The 14,645-nt window shown below is 35.1% G+C and overlaps 1 protein-coding gene across 6 annotated transcripts in view; it reads left to right on the forward strand.

Moving 5' to 3' along the window:
- The window catches only part of RICTOR (RPTOR independent companion of MTOR complex 2), a 101,881-nt gene that overhangs the window by 55,398 nt on the left and 31,838 nt on the right, over window positions 1-14,645 (forward strand). For all 6 annotated transcript variants that reach the window (XR_012621733.1, XR_012621731.1, XR_012621730.1 and 3 more), the window contains 7 exons: window positions 474-574; window positions 2,993-3,155; window positions 3,530-3,631; window positions 5,964-6,010; window positions 8,281-8,416; window positions 8,982-9,181; window positions 9,631-9,757. Coding sequence is in view for 1 of the 6 variants with exons in the window: in XM_074813291.1 (XP_074669392.1) it covers window positions 474-574; window positions 2,993-3,155; window positions 3,530-3,631; window positions 5,964-6,010; window positions 8,281-8,416; window positions 8,982-9,181; window positions 9,631-9,757 (876 nt within the window). In the remaining 5 variants the exon portion in view is untranslated. The remainder of the gene's footprint in view (window positions 1-473; window positions 575-2,992; window positions 3,156-3,529; window positions 3,632-5,963; window positions 6,011-8,280; window positions 8,417-8,981; window positions 9,182-9,630; window positions 9,758-14,645) is intronic.

The raw sequence follows: 14,645 nt of genomic DNA on the forward strand, positions 1-14,645 counted from the left end.
TATTTGCAGAATTACATATGTTTCCCAAAATAAAAGCAATTAACTGTTTAGTTACTGAGGAAGTTATGTTGATCAGATTTTTGTGTGTGCAGAAAGTTTTTGATAGAGATCATCAACTTAAGCTGTATTTCTGATTTTAGATTTTTTTTTTAGTACTTTTATATACATGACAAGGATATCTGATGCTTTGCATGTGTATGTTACCACTTTAAAAGCCACAATGCAAACAGTACACATTAGAAGGCTCTGAAATCTAAAATTGCCTTAAGTTACTTTCAGTTGTGTTTCAGATTTATTAGTTATATCAAATATTATGTGTAATTATTGCTCTGACATTATGCGGAAGGTAGTTTTGTTGTCATGCATCTGTGAAAATGGTGTGAAAACTGATAGATTCTTCAAATGTTGATCCAAAAGAGATAGCTGAAAATGTTGTAATAAGTTATTCTAACTGGTCTTTTGTTGGTTTTTAGGCAAACACAATTCTTCCTCATTCTCACAGCCATCACCTGCACTGTTTACCAACATTAATGAATATGGCAGCATCTTTTGACATCATGAAAGAGAAAAGACTGTAAGAATACTAAGTTACATTTAGAAGCAAAAATAGTTATCTCCTTTTTCCCCTACAGTTGAGTGAAAACGTACAAGTTTTCTGGTGGCTGAAACCATGGCTGTCTTTATGGGAAAGCAAACTCATGCATGCGTATAGAAATGCTCTGTCACACTTAGTAGGAAAATAGTTTTCAATGCATGATTCCAAAAGTGTTTATAGTAACAATTTAGAAATTTGGGAGGAAAGTTTTGGTAGTGGATTTCAGAACACTTTTGCATAGATTGCAGTATTTTTAAGCAGAGTTTTTCTTAAATGAACTCTGAGGTGCTGTTTGACCAAACAAAATCTGCGATGTGTTCTGTGTTTGATATCTCCATTGTTTCACACTTCTTTTTTGGCATTTTGATACAGTTAAGCTTTCAAAACTAAAAAAGCCTGTACAATTTTTTTCTTCTGTTGTTTATCTATAGCTCATTATAGTAATAGACCAAATCAGTGAGTTGTTGTTAGTGTAGGCAAGAGCATGAAATGTCATATTGGCATGGGGCTGTTTTTGGGGGTTTTAGTTTTTGTCGTTTTGCATTTTTTTCTAAACTGTTTTCTTCAGATGGAAATGATGATTGTAATTGTAATTATGTTAAAACTTTTATCAGTGCAAACTTTGAACAAAAGCACCAGCATTTTCTCAGTTCCTTTCAGTTCCATTTAAATATAAGAATGTATGAACAGAAATTTTAAATTTAGTGCAGCATTCTGCAGTGGCATGTACTTAAGCAGTACTAGGGAACTGTTTGGCATTCATGATGCCAATCAAATGTATATTTAGGCATCTGTCTTGAAATAGAGCCTTTTAATTTCTCTTTGGACTAGAAGTACCTGAATTCTCAGATTTTAAAAACCTGTGCTTTTTTATTTTACTTATTTTTTAGAATTTCTCTGTACATCTACTATTCTTGCAATTTAACCTCTGAAGTGTTCTCTCATAAAATACCATCTCTCAGGTACTTTACACAATTTAAACCTCTGAGGAAAAGTCAAATAATTTGATATTCATGTGTCTTTAAAATGTATTTCTGTAACTCAGTGTTCTTACTTGGATTTCTTTGTAGAAGACCATTTAATGGAGTGTGTTGGGATTTTTTCTAATAGTAAATTCTAGGAAATATTTTTGTTAATTACTCTGGCCATTCCTGATCTACTTTGTCAGATCAGTGTTATGGTAATTATACCATAACATTCTATTTCGTCTTTCATTGACAGTGATAAATAAGTGATAAATTACAGAACATTTCTGAACTGCTACTGTGAAACATAGTGCTCTTCTGCTTTTTAGTTTTGAAGGCTGCTTATATGTCAGTAGAAGATTCTGGTATGTGAAAACAGTTATTTTTCCAAAAAAGGCATATCTGAAACGCCGTTACAGGATATTTCACTGGTCAAAGCTGTGGGATGAGAGGAAAGATGAAGAGCAGAAGGGATATGTTTGTGGATTACCTGCAGTTTTTTTGCTTTTTGGCATTCGTGGACATACCTGATAGAGTAGTAAGAATTCCTCTTTTTGTTGAAAGAAATTGATTTTGTAGAAGTACTATTTTTATTTGGGGATCTTGGTTTTGGTCAGTGCTCTGCATTGTTTCCATACTCTGAAAAACTGTAAGCACTGTTACAGATTAAATTTATGTAACTTAAATAAGTGGCCAAATTCAAAGGTATTTGTTTGAAGGTAATACAAATTAAAGACTCTCTCCTTCCCTGTGAGAATTTTTGTTTATGGGAAAGAAGAAAGGAATTACCTCCTCATTTTTAGACTTTCTTATTTTATTTGCTCAGCAGGTTGTTCTTTTTCTGCTACCACTATTTTGTAATTAACTGTTTCTGCCCTTGTCAACTGTCATTTCTATTACTTCCTATCTTTTCCTGGAAACTTCTTACATGCTGTTACTGAGCTGTTTAGATATCAAGAGCAGGAAACATACTACTGATACTCCTGCCACCCTCTGGGGGAAAAAAAAGAGCATACACAAGAAATACTTTGTTAGTCAGAGTTGAAGCTAGCCCCCTCAACTCTCAACTTTACTGCAGAATGTGGATCTACTGTGACATCTCGCAATACTTTATCAACTTTAAACTTGATAGTATCTTCTGTGAACTATGATAGGCACCATTAATTGCAGAGCAGAAGAAAAGGTATCAATGAGGCTCACTTTGCAGTACTAGAAATTCTGAAAGATAATTTTCTGTGTGATTTCAGTACAAGACTGAGGCCTATGGAAATATGAAAACTTATATCAAGAAAATTATTTTCCTTTTATTTGCTTTGGAATTATTGGTCAGTTCTTTCTTGAGCTGTGTTTATTTGCTCAAGATATAGCAGTGGTACTCTTCAGTTGCCAACTGTTACCCAACTACTGATTATAGGGTTTTTTTTTCTGTTAGACGAGCAAGTGCCGCACTCAACTGCTTAAAACGTTTTCACGAGATGAAGAAAAGAGGACCTAAACCTTACAGCCTCCATTTAGATCATATTATTCAGAAAGCAGTCTCAACGCACCAAAAAAGGGATCAGTACCGTGTGCAGAAAGACATCTTTATTTTAAAGGTACTTGTATTTTGGAGACTTAGATCCTGCCCCCAAGCTTCACTCTCTCATCTAATTCAGAGCAATTTTTGTAATTTCTTTGTAGTATTTTATTAATTTAATTTGCCTTGTAGTTACTTGTGGATACTGTTTTTCATTTCTAGAAATTGAGGAATGACAGTACAATAATTTTTAATGCTTCTTAGGACCAGTTGTGATCTCTTACTATTAGATTCTAAATGCAGTATTATAACCATGCAATTTACTTTCAAATGCAAATTACTGTGGAGCATAGCCCTTTTAGTGATTGTTACATGAACAGTAATTATATCATGTGACAAGACTGAAAAAAAATGTGAGGAAACTTACTGTAGTTTTTCATGTCTGTATTCCAGGATACAGAAGAAGCACTTGTAATGAATCTTCGAGACAGCCAAGTTCTCAATCATAAAGAGAACCTTGACTGGAATTGGAATCTAATAGGGACCATACTGAAGGTGAGCTTAAAAAGGGCATGATATTCTTTTTAAGTTGTTTGGAAAGAAGTCTCTATTTCACATGTGAGCTTTGACTTTCTAATATTAATTAATTCTGTAGTACATACCATAATCTGTTTTATTTCAGAATTAGGATCTCATGGGTTTAATCAGTGCTGATACAGTCTCTTTGTATACAACCCTTAAACTATATGCAAAAATACAGTTAAATTCACAAATTTCTTAAGCATGTATTAAATTTTATATAACATTATTTGTATAGAAATAGACTTTACAGCATTAGCTATAAGGACTTTAAAGCTACTAATACTTCAGACTTCAATCCAGACTACACAGGGTTACTGTCTCATTCAGTTTCATAGAAGATTTTTTTTTTTACATAACATGAGCTGAAGGTTAAGGCTGGAGGTGGGTTATAGATCAAACTTCAGATGCTTAGACTGAGCTACATATGAAGACTTCAGAAGTATGCAGTCTCATTCTATGTGCACAGCTTTTAAGAGACTACGTGTTTTTTTAAGCAGAAAACTTACTTTGGGTAAGAACTTTCTGAGGGAGTACTCAGTATAGTCTTCAAACCAGAATAGCTCCTGTCATGCTGTGCATTGAAGCCGTCCTTCTGTTGTTACCCCCAAGTAACACTGTTACTGTCTTCTTTACTGTGTTGTTACAAAAATGGTGGCAGTACAAAAAGGAGAGTAACGGTGACAATCATAGTCAAGATTATATTTTTTTAAAAAAAGAAACTAAATATTTCTGTGCATTTGTTCAGGGGCTGATAAACTTGAGACAGCACGAATCTCTCTGGTATAAAAGACCTGAATATGTATATGACAGTAGCTTTCTTCCACCAAATTTCACTGTTTACAGGCTTTTTACTGCAATTACTAGATTTACTGGATTACTAGATAACTATGATTGTTAATCATAGATATTTTTAGTTTTGATTCAGTATTAAAGATACTATCAAGAAACTGTTTTTCAGAATCTTACTGTTAATTAGTCTGTGTAGTGCTTTGACAATGGAAGTTTTATGCAGTCAACCACTAAAGCATGTGGTGTTTTTTTTACCTGAAATTTAGGTCAAACTGTCAGTTTTCCTGCTATCTCAGACCTCCCCAGCAGTATATTTTCTAGTGTTCCATCAAACAGTTCCTAATGTCTCAAAATCGGTGACTTCTGTGTTTCAGAATGAGAAGTTTGTGTGTTTTCTGGTTTAATTCTAACCACTTCCATTCCTGTTAAACTGCACAACACCGACATAAATGAAGATAATGTTATCAGTGATCTATCTTTAGTCCTTGAATGAGCAGGATCCAGACTCCAGTGTTTGGACTTTGCTATTTCATGTGGCTACTCACCTCCCTCTTGTCTCCATCACAGCCTTACAGCTGTGGGGCATCAGCTTTCTAACCACCTCACTACTTGCATCTCATGTGGTCCCTTACTGCCTTTTTTTACTTGCTCAGCTTGCTATCTTAAGCTGCTCAAAGAGCAGCAAAAGTGGCAGTGGTCAGGATGGAGGAATTGCAACTTTGTCATTGACGGTAGAGCTTAATACGTTATCTGGCACTGTTACTAGTGTAGTCAGTTTTATTAATCATTAACTAGTGCACTCTGTGTCTTAATACTAGTATACCAATTGGAAATGTAGAACTGTATTGCTTAGGTAGGAGAGAAAAACATTTGATGCATTTTTTCCGTCCTTCCAAAGAAGATACTAGTAGCAATAAAAATAAATCTGAAACTATAGAGACAACAAATGGCTGTAAAAACAGAGGAAAATAGAATAGGAAGAGAGGATAGGTGCAGAAGAAAGTATTATGACTTCATGTGATCTTTCTTAAAGCGTCTTACAAGGTATCAACAGAGGAGTTTAAATACCATTTTAATAAGCAGTATTTAAGTGAGCTATAACAGAGTAATTATTATTTTTAAAAGAACTTTGATTAGTAGTAAAACCAAAACAGTTATTTCCCTATTACACATATCAAATTTTTTTTGTTATTTGCAGAGAAGAAACTGAGCAAAGTTGTTGATTTTTCATTAGCTTTTCATAGTTTTCTATTTTCATTAGAATTATGACCTTGTACACATAGCATGTGACTGACATTCCCTGTCCTTCTCTAGAAAAAAATGGAACAGTTCTTGGAGCAAGAAGTGTGGGCTTTTCAACAAAATAAGGTGTTTTTATAGGTTACCTTAGGTGCAAGAAAACTTACACTTCTAATTATTAGGTAAATATAGCTATAATAGAAATGAGTAAATTTTAGTGACTAATCAAGGACTGATGTACAAGTTTCACATAATGCTATATTTGCTGTTTTTCTAGTGGCCAAATGTAAATCTAAGGAACTATAAAGATGAACAGTTGCACAGGTATGTAAAAACTATGTAGACTTCCTTTGAAGAAAGAAATTTGGAAAAAATGGGTTTTAATATTGCAATAAATTATTCCTTGGATTTGTAACATTTCTAAAACTTAAATCTATAGATGAGCAGCAAAAATGAAAATTTCAATAATTAGGTGGCAGTATTTGCTTTAAATAAACAGGTCTTTAAGCTTTAGTGGTTTCTTTTCTATACACAGATACTTTATGTATGTATTCCCTTAAGACTCATACCAGCTTTTCAAAGACCCTACTTCATTTTAAACTTAAAGTATTACCTCTTTGATATTTCATACGTGAGTATTGGATGTCAGTACTTGACAAATTTTAACAGAATAGGTCTATGGTTGTACAGTTATGTAGTTAGAGCTTTCATCAAAACCAGGAGGAAGTTGTTTCTAGTTGCTATTAATGTCAAGGGAAGCATGTGTGATTTAAAAAACAACAACAACAAAAAACACAAAACCAAAACAAACAAAAAAAACCCAAAAAGCCAATTCAGCTTTCGTTCCTTTCATGTCTGTTGGCATTAAGATGTTTTTATTACTTTTGTGCATGTGTGGTAATAGTGTTACTAATTAGTTCTTGGATGTCCCTTTTAACATGCATTTCAGAAATTTAATTAAATTATTTTGAAGAGTAGTTTTGTATTTGTAGGCATGGAAAGCTACTTCTCCATGAATTTGAGGAAAAAACCTAAAGCTAAAAAATATGCTGAAAGGTTCACACTGCTTGCTTTTAAGTTTTTAGTGAAAAACAGGCTACTTACATAGTGTTCCCAGCATAAGTGGTGGTCCCGTTGTAATCATGGCCATAATTTAATTTTGCATTTGTATTTTTCTGGGTTTTTTTCTTTCCCTGTACATTAATTGCCAATCTATATTTTGCAGTAAAGGATTATTTTCCAGATCTGGTGGTTTATAATGCTGCTTCTCTAAAGCAATGTCTGCAGTCCCAGCTGAGACACCCACACCCACCCCTCTACCTACCTCCCTGGGGCAATGTTCCTGTTTCCTGGTTTTGTGCTGCAGTCAAGCATTGTTCAGTGCCTAAATAATTTAATTTCAAAAACCTGAGAAAATCTAGGCTTGAGTTAGTGAAAGACTTGTACAGTTTGATACTTTCTGTAGGATTGCGGGTTAGATGCTTTAATGGCTTGAAAATGCTGTTGCTCTTACTTAATTATAACTAAGCCCCGAATCTCTCTAGTTTCACTGCTGATCATAAAAAATTCTCAGCCACTTTGTTTTTGAAGTGTAAAGTATATTTGTTTGTTCTTCCATAAGTTGATTTTGTTTTACTGTTAGTTTTCTAGTGATGATCTTACAGCTGTTAAAGTGAAATTTCAGTTGTTTTTGACATAGATACCTTCATTTCAGAGATAGTTAATTCAATGTGTGTATATACATGTTTTTCTGTATACACACTTAAGTATATACATATATACACAAACATATAAATGTGTGTGTTTATATAATATATTTATTGCTAATAACCTAGAATAAAATACATTTCATTTGACAAAATTTAAAGAAGGCCTGAGATTTCGTTTATAGTTGGTCCTGTGTTTGGAATTGGGGATGGTGGTTTACTCTCACTTGTTTAACTAAAGGCACAGTGCTTTAGTTAAGTTTTCTTAATGCTTGATATATCTACCTTCAGACAGAACATTCTGTGTTATTTTAAAGCACAAGTGTGTGTTTATGTTTTGACTAAGAATTGGCAAGGGGAAGTTCTTCGCTGAAGATTTATTCCTGCAATGCAAAAGTCAAGCTATATTGCTCACCATGATTTCAGAAAGTCTGAGTGAGAGTCTGTGTTTGCAATCACTGTGTTTATGCTACGAAATGCTTAAGTGAGGTGAATGAAAATACTGTTGCTGAATAAATACGGCCTTTTCCTGGCACAACACAAAAATGTATCTTTCACAGTAACATTAACTATTATAGCTGAAGAAGAATCATGTCACAGATCCTTTTTTTAGCTCTTTGTAAGTCTAAATAGTGTAGTCTTTGAAACTCACCCCAGGATAAATTACAGCAGAATAAATTATAAGAATGAGAAGGAAGTTATGGCTTCTAAGAGCATAGAGATACTGAGTTCCTTTACTTATTTTAAGTCATGGTATAGAAAACCCGTAATAGAAAATTTATTGCCAATAAGGTAATTTAGTGATATCTTTTCTACCAGCATTATTTTTTACTTTGAGAATGTCCTTGTCATACTGAAAAATATCAAATTCTCTTTTACTTTCCATAGGTTTGTAAGGAGATTGCTATATTTTTACAAGCCTAGCAGTAAACTGTATGCCAACCTGGATCTGGACTATGCCAAGGCTAAGCAGCTCACCGTAGTGGGTTGTCAATTTACTGAATTTCTTCTTGAATCAGAAGAGGTAAGAAATTTTCAGCTACAAGACTGAAGGTAGAATGCTGCTGTATGCCACTTAAAGTAAGAAACCTTAATTTTAGTAAAGACTTCTATAGACTTTGGGTGTTAAATTTAAAATGATCAGTATAATTAAGAAATATAATTTAAAATCTTGAATTGTCCAGATGAGACACCGAGGAAGACAGCTGTATTAGTGGAAATCTTATTAAATACGTCTTTATTAAATGTAACTTAGGGTTTGGAGTGGTTTTAATTTTTGCTATTTATATTCTTCCTTTCTCCACCTCCTTTCTTCTTGTGTGCTAAAAACTTTTATGCCTCAGGCCAGAGGAAAATGTCTTTGAATAATCCTTTTCCTGGAAAGAAAAGAATTGGTCCCAAGTTGTCTCCAAGCTAAACTCCTTTTATTTGCCTTGAACCTTTTTCTTTAGTCTGAATTGTGTTTGCCATCCAGCATTTCTATTTTGTGTCTGTATTGTTTGTACATTTTAAGAAATTTAAAATCATGGATTTCAGTAGAGGGACCCAGTTCTGTTACTAGTAAATGCTATTACTCTTTGTTTTGTTAGGATGGACAAGGTTACCTGGAGGACTTGGTTAAAGATATTGTACATTGGCTCAACTCTTCATCAGGAATGAAACCTGAACGTAGTCTTCAAAATAACGGATTACTAAATACCCTTAGCCAGCACTACTTTCTCTTTTTTGGTACTCTCTCTTGTCACCCTCATGGAGTGAAAATGCTTGAAAAATGTAATGTGTTTCAGTGGTAAGTGTTTTTATTCTGTTTAAATTGTGCTTATGGATGTAATAGTTATGAAAATTGTGAACTGTGCATGAGGACCACCATCTGTAAAGCTGGCAACTTTAAAGTTCTTTTGATTTACTTGCAAGTAAAAATCACCAGTTGTGGGGATTTTTGATGTTTTTTTTTAAGAAGGGGTCTTTTAGTCTGGCATTACTGAAACAGATAGGGGTGATTGGGTCACAAAATAGCTTACTTTTTCCTGTCCACATCTATCTGACAGAAATCAGTATCGGGAAGGATGATACTGTACTGAAAAGGGGGGGACACAAAATAAAATGGAAACAAAACAAATACACTTACCTTCCTAAGTCTAATTCACAGTACTGAAATTTAAATTATTGACTGAATAAATAAACGGGTTTGGGTTCAAATACTAACTTTTATTTTCTTCTCTCACCCCTTCCCCCCAGTCTTCTTAATCTTTGTTCTTTGAAGAACCAGGATCACTTGTTAAAATTGACTGTTTCTAGTTTGGATTACAGCAGAGATGGATTAGCAAGAGTCATTCTTTCTAAAATCCTGACAGCAGCTACTGATGTAAGTTTGATTCAACTTATGTTTCGTTGTTATCTGCCACTAGACATTTATTTTGTTATTCAAGGTGTATGACTTTATTTCTACGCTATTCTATATCAAGAAAGGTTTTTTTTTTGTGTATTCAGATACGTGAAACTCCTATTCATGTAGCTTTTGAATTTGCTGTGAACTTCATGCTGTATACCATATTTGTGCTTAAGTCATTCAAACAGGTTTCTTTCATGTATGAAGGGGTTAAAGTCTTTAAATGCATAAACCAAGAGTAATGTTACTGTCTAGGTCAATGGACATACTAAATCAATGGTGAAGACACTGTTTTCACGAGCAGAAATGTGTATTTCTAGCAGTAATAAACAGGTTAACCTTCCAGTGGTACTGTTTGATAATGATTTGAGGTTACTGTGGTGGAACTGAGTAGAAGCTATAGCTCCTGGGACAAGGGACTCGTTCAGAAATAGGCATTGGGATTTGAACTTCTGAATCAAAGAAGGTGAGTGGAAATAAAACACAGACTTACGTAGACTTGAGAGAGGAGGCTGTTGAACTTTTAAGAAAAATCAATCGGGTGTAACATAGTAGACAAGCAAGCATTGATGTCAGGGAAATGACAATTAGTAAGTTGAAATGTAACTAGGAAAGAACTTTCATTACTTCAGGGAGAGCTATTCCTTTGTCACCTGGACAAGGCAGAATATATTCTAGAGTGGATTCAAGAGGGAATAAGGTAGATGCTAGCTTTGAATGTCTCAGAGGATATTTCTCTGACACATCAAAGATATGATTGTTATGGGTAAAAAGTGGAGTCTGAAAGTAATTAAGATAGTTGATGTTGAAGTAATGACTCACTGAAATAAGAGAATAAAGCTCCTTACTGAGTAATTTTTAAATAAACTTTCAATGAAATAATGACTTTACCCGTTCTCCAAAGTTGTTTTATGCCTAGTCTGAGCAAGAAAACAAATTAATGGATTTGAGAACACACGCCTGTGTCTTTAGACTTCTAAGCTCCTGTTAGATGACTGTCAGTTAAGAGCAATTTAGACCATGGAACATCATTTAGCTGTTTCTATTGAGATTTTGTGTCCATGGGTACTGCCCTCTCCACCAGCTCCCAGCTATTTTTACCTCCTAAAAAGGGGCCGTATGTAGGGGAAGAGCACTCCAGCTTTTCAGTTTCTTCCAAATGCAGCTGTTTAACAATTAGAAAAAGGTCCAGGCATGCTGCCACAATCTCCTCAGTGAAGTGTACAGTTACACAAATATTTTGAAGCATTTTATTATGAATTAGTGTTTGTGGTTTAGATTTTGGGGAAGATTTCTTGATTCTGATATCTAAGGTATGAAGACTTAAATTCTATTTTGAGAGAGATGCTTCCCGATGTTTTCAAGCATCCAGTACTAACGCCAGAAGCATTATGTAGGTAAGAAGGGGTTAATCTCCTTCCAAGTGTTCTATAAAGACCTAGTTTTCTACTTTTTTTCTCTTATCGGGAACAGGGGGTGTGGAACCAAAACAGCATGTATTCGACTCTGATACAGGTATCACTAGCTGCAAAGCAGACTGTCTTGAAGAGAGATGCATATACTGTCTGAACATACTGTCCCAAGCATATACAAAGCCAGAAAGCAGTTGAGCTACTGCAGCTCTTAGTGATGATAACTAAAAATACAATTTTCACCCATTTGTAATTCAGTAGGTAGTACTGTACTTCTTGTACAGTAGTACTATTTGTACAGTACTACTGTACAGAAGTACTACTTGTACTTCAGACATGAATAGGATAGACACCGCTGTCTGGCACCTTAGACATTAGGAAAGCTTTTAGAGCCCCCAGGTTTGCCTATTTCAGTTCTGGTCTGTTTAGGATTGTAGAAAGGATTAGAGATCATGACCTGATTGCTGGCATGATTACCTTGACTGTTTAATGCCAGACCTTGACAGATGTTGGAGAAAGTTTGGAGACATTATACAGGCTCAGAAACTTAAGAACACATATTTTGGAGCTCAAACCTACGTAATTAGTTAAGTTAGAGATCTTTCTTGCCAGATACACTGATAATTTCTGACATCTGTGATGTTTTAAGGTCTCAGCCTACATTAGTAGCCTATGGCTACTGAATTCTAATGCTTCCATTTCCCAGTCTCTCACTGATGCATGGATCTAGCAACATTGTCTAAAGAAACCACAGAGATTAAGTAACTGTCTATTTTTGGCAGTATCCTGAAGTATGAAAGAATAGAAATTATTAGCATATATCTTGTCATCTGCTGAGCACTGACTTAATCTGTAAGTAAAAATGTAACCTTTCTCATATGTGCACAATCTGGGTCAATAGTTCTTAATATCAGTTGTGTGTGCATTCAGGTATAGTAGGTCTTTAATCATAGCAATTGCCAGGTAAGTTCATAGCTGAGATGTGTTGTGACTTAAATTCTACTGTTTAGAGTTCAGTGTTGCACTGAATGAGACTGTACCTTGATTTTTGTACACTGCAATACCATGAGAATCCCTTCAATATTTTATTTTTTTAAGAAATAATTTATGATAACACATTTCAGAAATACAAAAAAAATAAATCTTGTTTGTTCATCACAAATGTAAATTAATCTCACTATCAGGATACTAAAAAAGAAGGGAAATTCACTGTTTGAACCTCTTAAATAGAGCCTGACTTCCTTTGTGAAACATTGAACCCCGAGGGATGGATAAAACGACTTCAGGGCGTTTTGTTTCCTGAATTTGTTGACATGCTCAGAATTCTTGGAATTCATAGGGAAGTATTTTGTATATTTCATGTAAGGAAAATCACAAAGAGAATGTGTTGTCTCAGCCAGCAGAAGTGGGTCTACATTTGTATGAACTACAGGTGATTTCATACTTGGATAAAATGTATTTACTTCCTTAAGAAATTATCCTGTTCTACCACGTACCCAACACCGTATGCTCTTACAGTGGAACTTGAACTGATGGGATTTTGAAGAGAAAATTTCACTGAGTACTACCTGACAGAAAGACAAAATACTGACATGTTGAAGAACCCTTTGGCAATGCTTGGTGTACACATTATTGCCAGTATCATCTCTTGGACAAAATGCTTGTCTTCAGTGTTTCCGGTGTTTATGCTCCCAATAGAAAATCAAAGTGTAAAAAGCTAATCCAAAGGATAAAACCTTTTGATTATTCTGGTGTTAGCTCTATCCTTAGGGGTATAAGTGGTATTTCTAACAACTGCAATTGGCAAAACTGCAGGTCTCTTCCAGAATTAAAATATTCATGTGAGATGGAAATAGTTGTCAATTCCAAGAAGATACCTGAAATATAATACTGAACTATTGAACTGATAGGTATTTGCGTGGACAGTTCCACTGACTGAGGAGTAATTTGGAAGTACCTCTGTTTAGATGTTAGGGGAAGGTATCTGCCATTTTCTGTGTTTTATGGTCTGGAGTTCTGAAACAGCAGCATTGTCAATAGCAAAAGAGAATTTACTCCTTTGTACATAGTAACTGTGATAGGGAAAAAATTGAAACTTGTCATGGTTTATACCACTTACTGCTATGTCCCATAAGAAGGTATTTTTAAATACTACCAGAACTGACATTCTGTCACCTTGGACAAGTTAATCCTAGGATTAAAAATGAACATGCAGTTCAGGTCAAATAAGGGACTTAAAAGCCCTTCCTTCCCCTCACAAGGACTTCTGATGAGGACCTCATAGGATGAGTGGAGCCTGTGTAGTTAGCCTCTGGTAGGGTTTGTATTAATTCGTAATACAGAAAGCAAAATGTGATTTTGTTTATCTGTGCTGCCTCTGGCTGCTAAATTTTGTTTAAAGGCAATAAAAATGTATGGGACTGGACATAATTTCTGAAAAGCTGTGTTTTGTAAGGGAGAATACCATCTCTAGTAAGGTTTCTTCCCTTCAGAAATTTTAATTCCGTGAGATGTTTATTAATGAAATACTTTATTTATTTCAAAAGCTGAAGATACTCTTTTTCTTGTGTTAGCTGAAGTTATAGCCTCATGCCCCTTTTAAAGCTACCGAGAACTGTGAAGCGCTTTTGTCAGCCATTTGCTGATGAGTGTCTCTGAGCAAGGAAAAATAATTTCTGTAGCCAGCTTAGCCTTAGCAGAGGAGAGTAGCATTTTGGGGTGACTGTATACAACGAAAGCATTTACAGAGCAATATCCTTGCAGATCAGTGAAACAGAAGCACATCTTATCCTACTTCCACCTGTGCTTTGGTCATTCATGCTAAAGCAAATTAATACTGCCTCAGCTGCCTTTCTGCCAGTTCATGGTTGAAACAGCAGAGTAGCCAGTCCGTCCTCAAGTGCTGTAGTTCATGACCTAAAATTTTAATCTTCATAGGTGGCTAAGGGGTAGACTTACCCTGCACCTCCTGGCTCTATGCTGAGCTGTATGTAATCAGCTGAGTATAGTGACCTCTGACTTGCTTCTTCATTTCTATGAGTCTCAAAGCCCTTTAACAGTGAAAGAAAATCTTCTGACAGATTTAGTGCAGGGCTTATCTCTGTTTTCGATGTAGTTCGTGCATGAGGGAAAGAGGGCAATGTCTGTTTCCTCAGATATCCTCTACACTGGTTTTCCTATCAGTTCTCGTCAAAAGTAAAAACATTCCAGGATCTTGCTTCAGCTGGAAATGCAATGCTGGGCTTTGCCCTTCGATCTGGGAAATGCATGCAGGTGATCTTGCTGCACGAAGGTTATGGTCCTGCATGAAGACTTCAGAATTGTTGGAAATGCATGCAGTGGTTTTGCAGCCCCAGGTCTGAGATTTGAACATCTTAGTCTGTTGAGTCATTCCTTGTTGTAAAGACCCTTTTCTATACCTTCAATTACTTAAGACACTGTCCTGCTGTTCT

Source organism: Strix aluco, chromosome Z (genome assembly GCF_031877795.1).
Source record: "Strix aluco isolate bStrAlu1 chromosome Z, bStrAlu1.hap1, whole genome shotgun sequence".
NCBI lineage: Eukaryota > Metazoa > Chordata > Aves > Strigiformes > Strigidae > Strix > Strix aluco.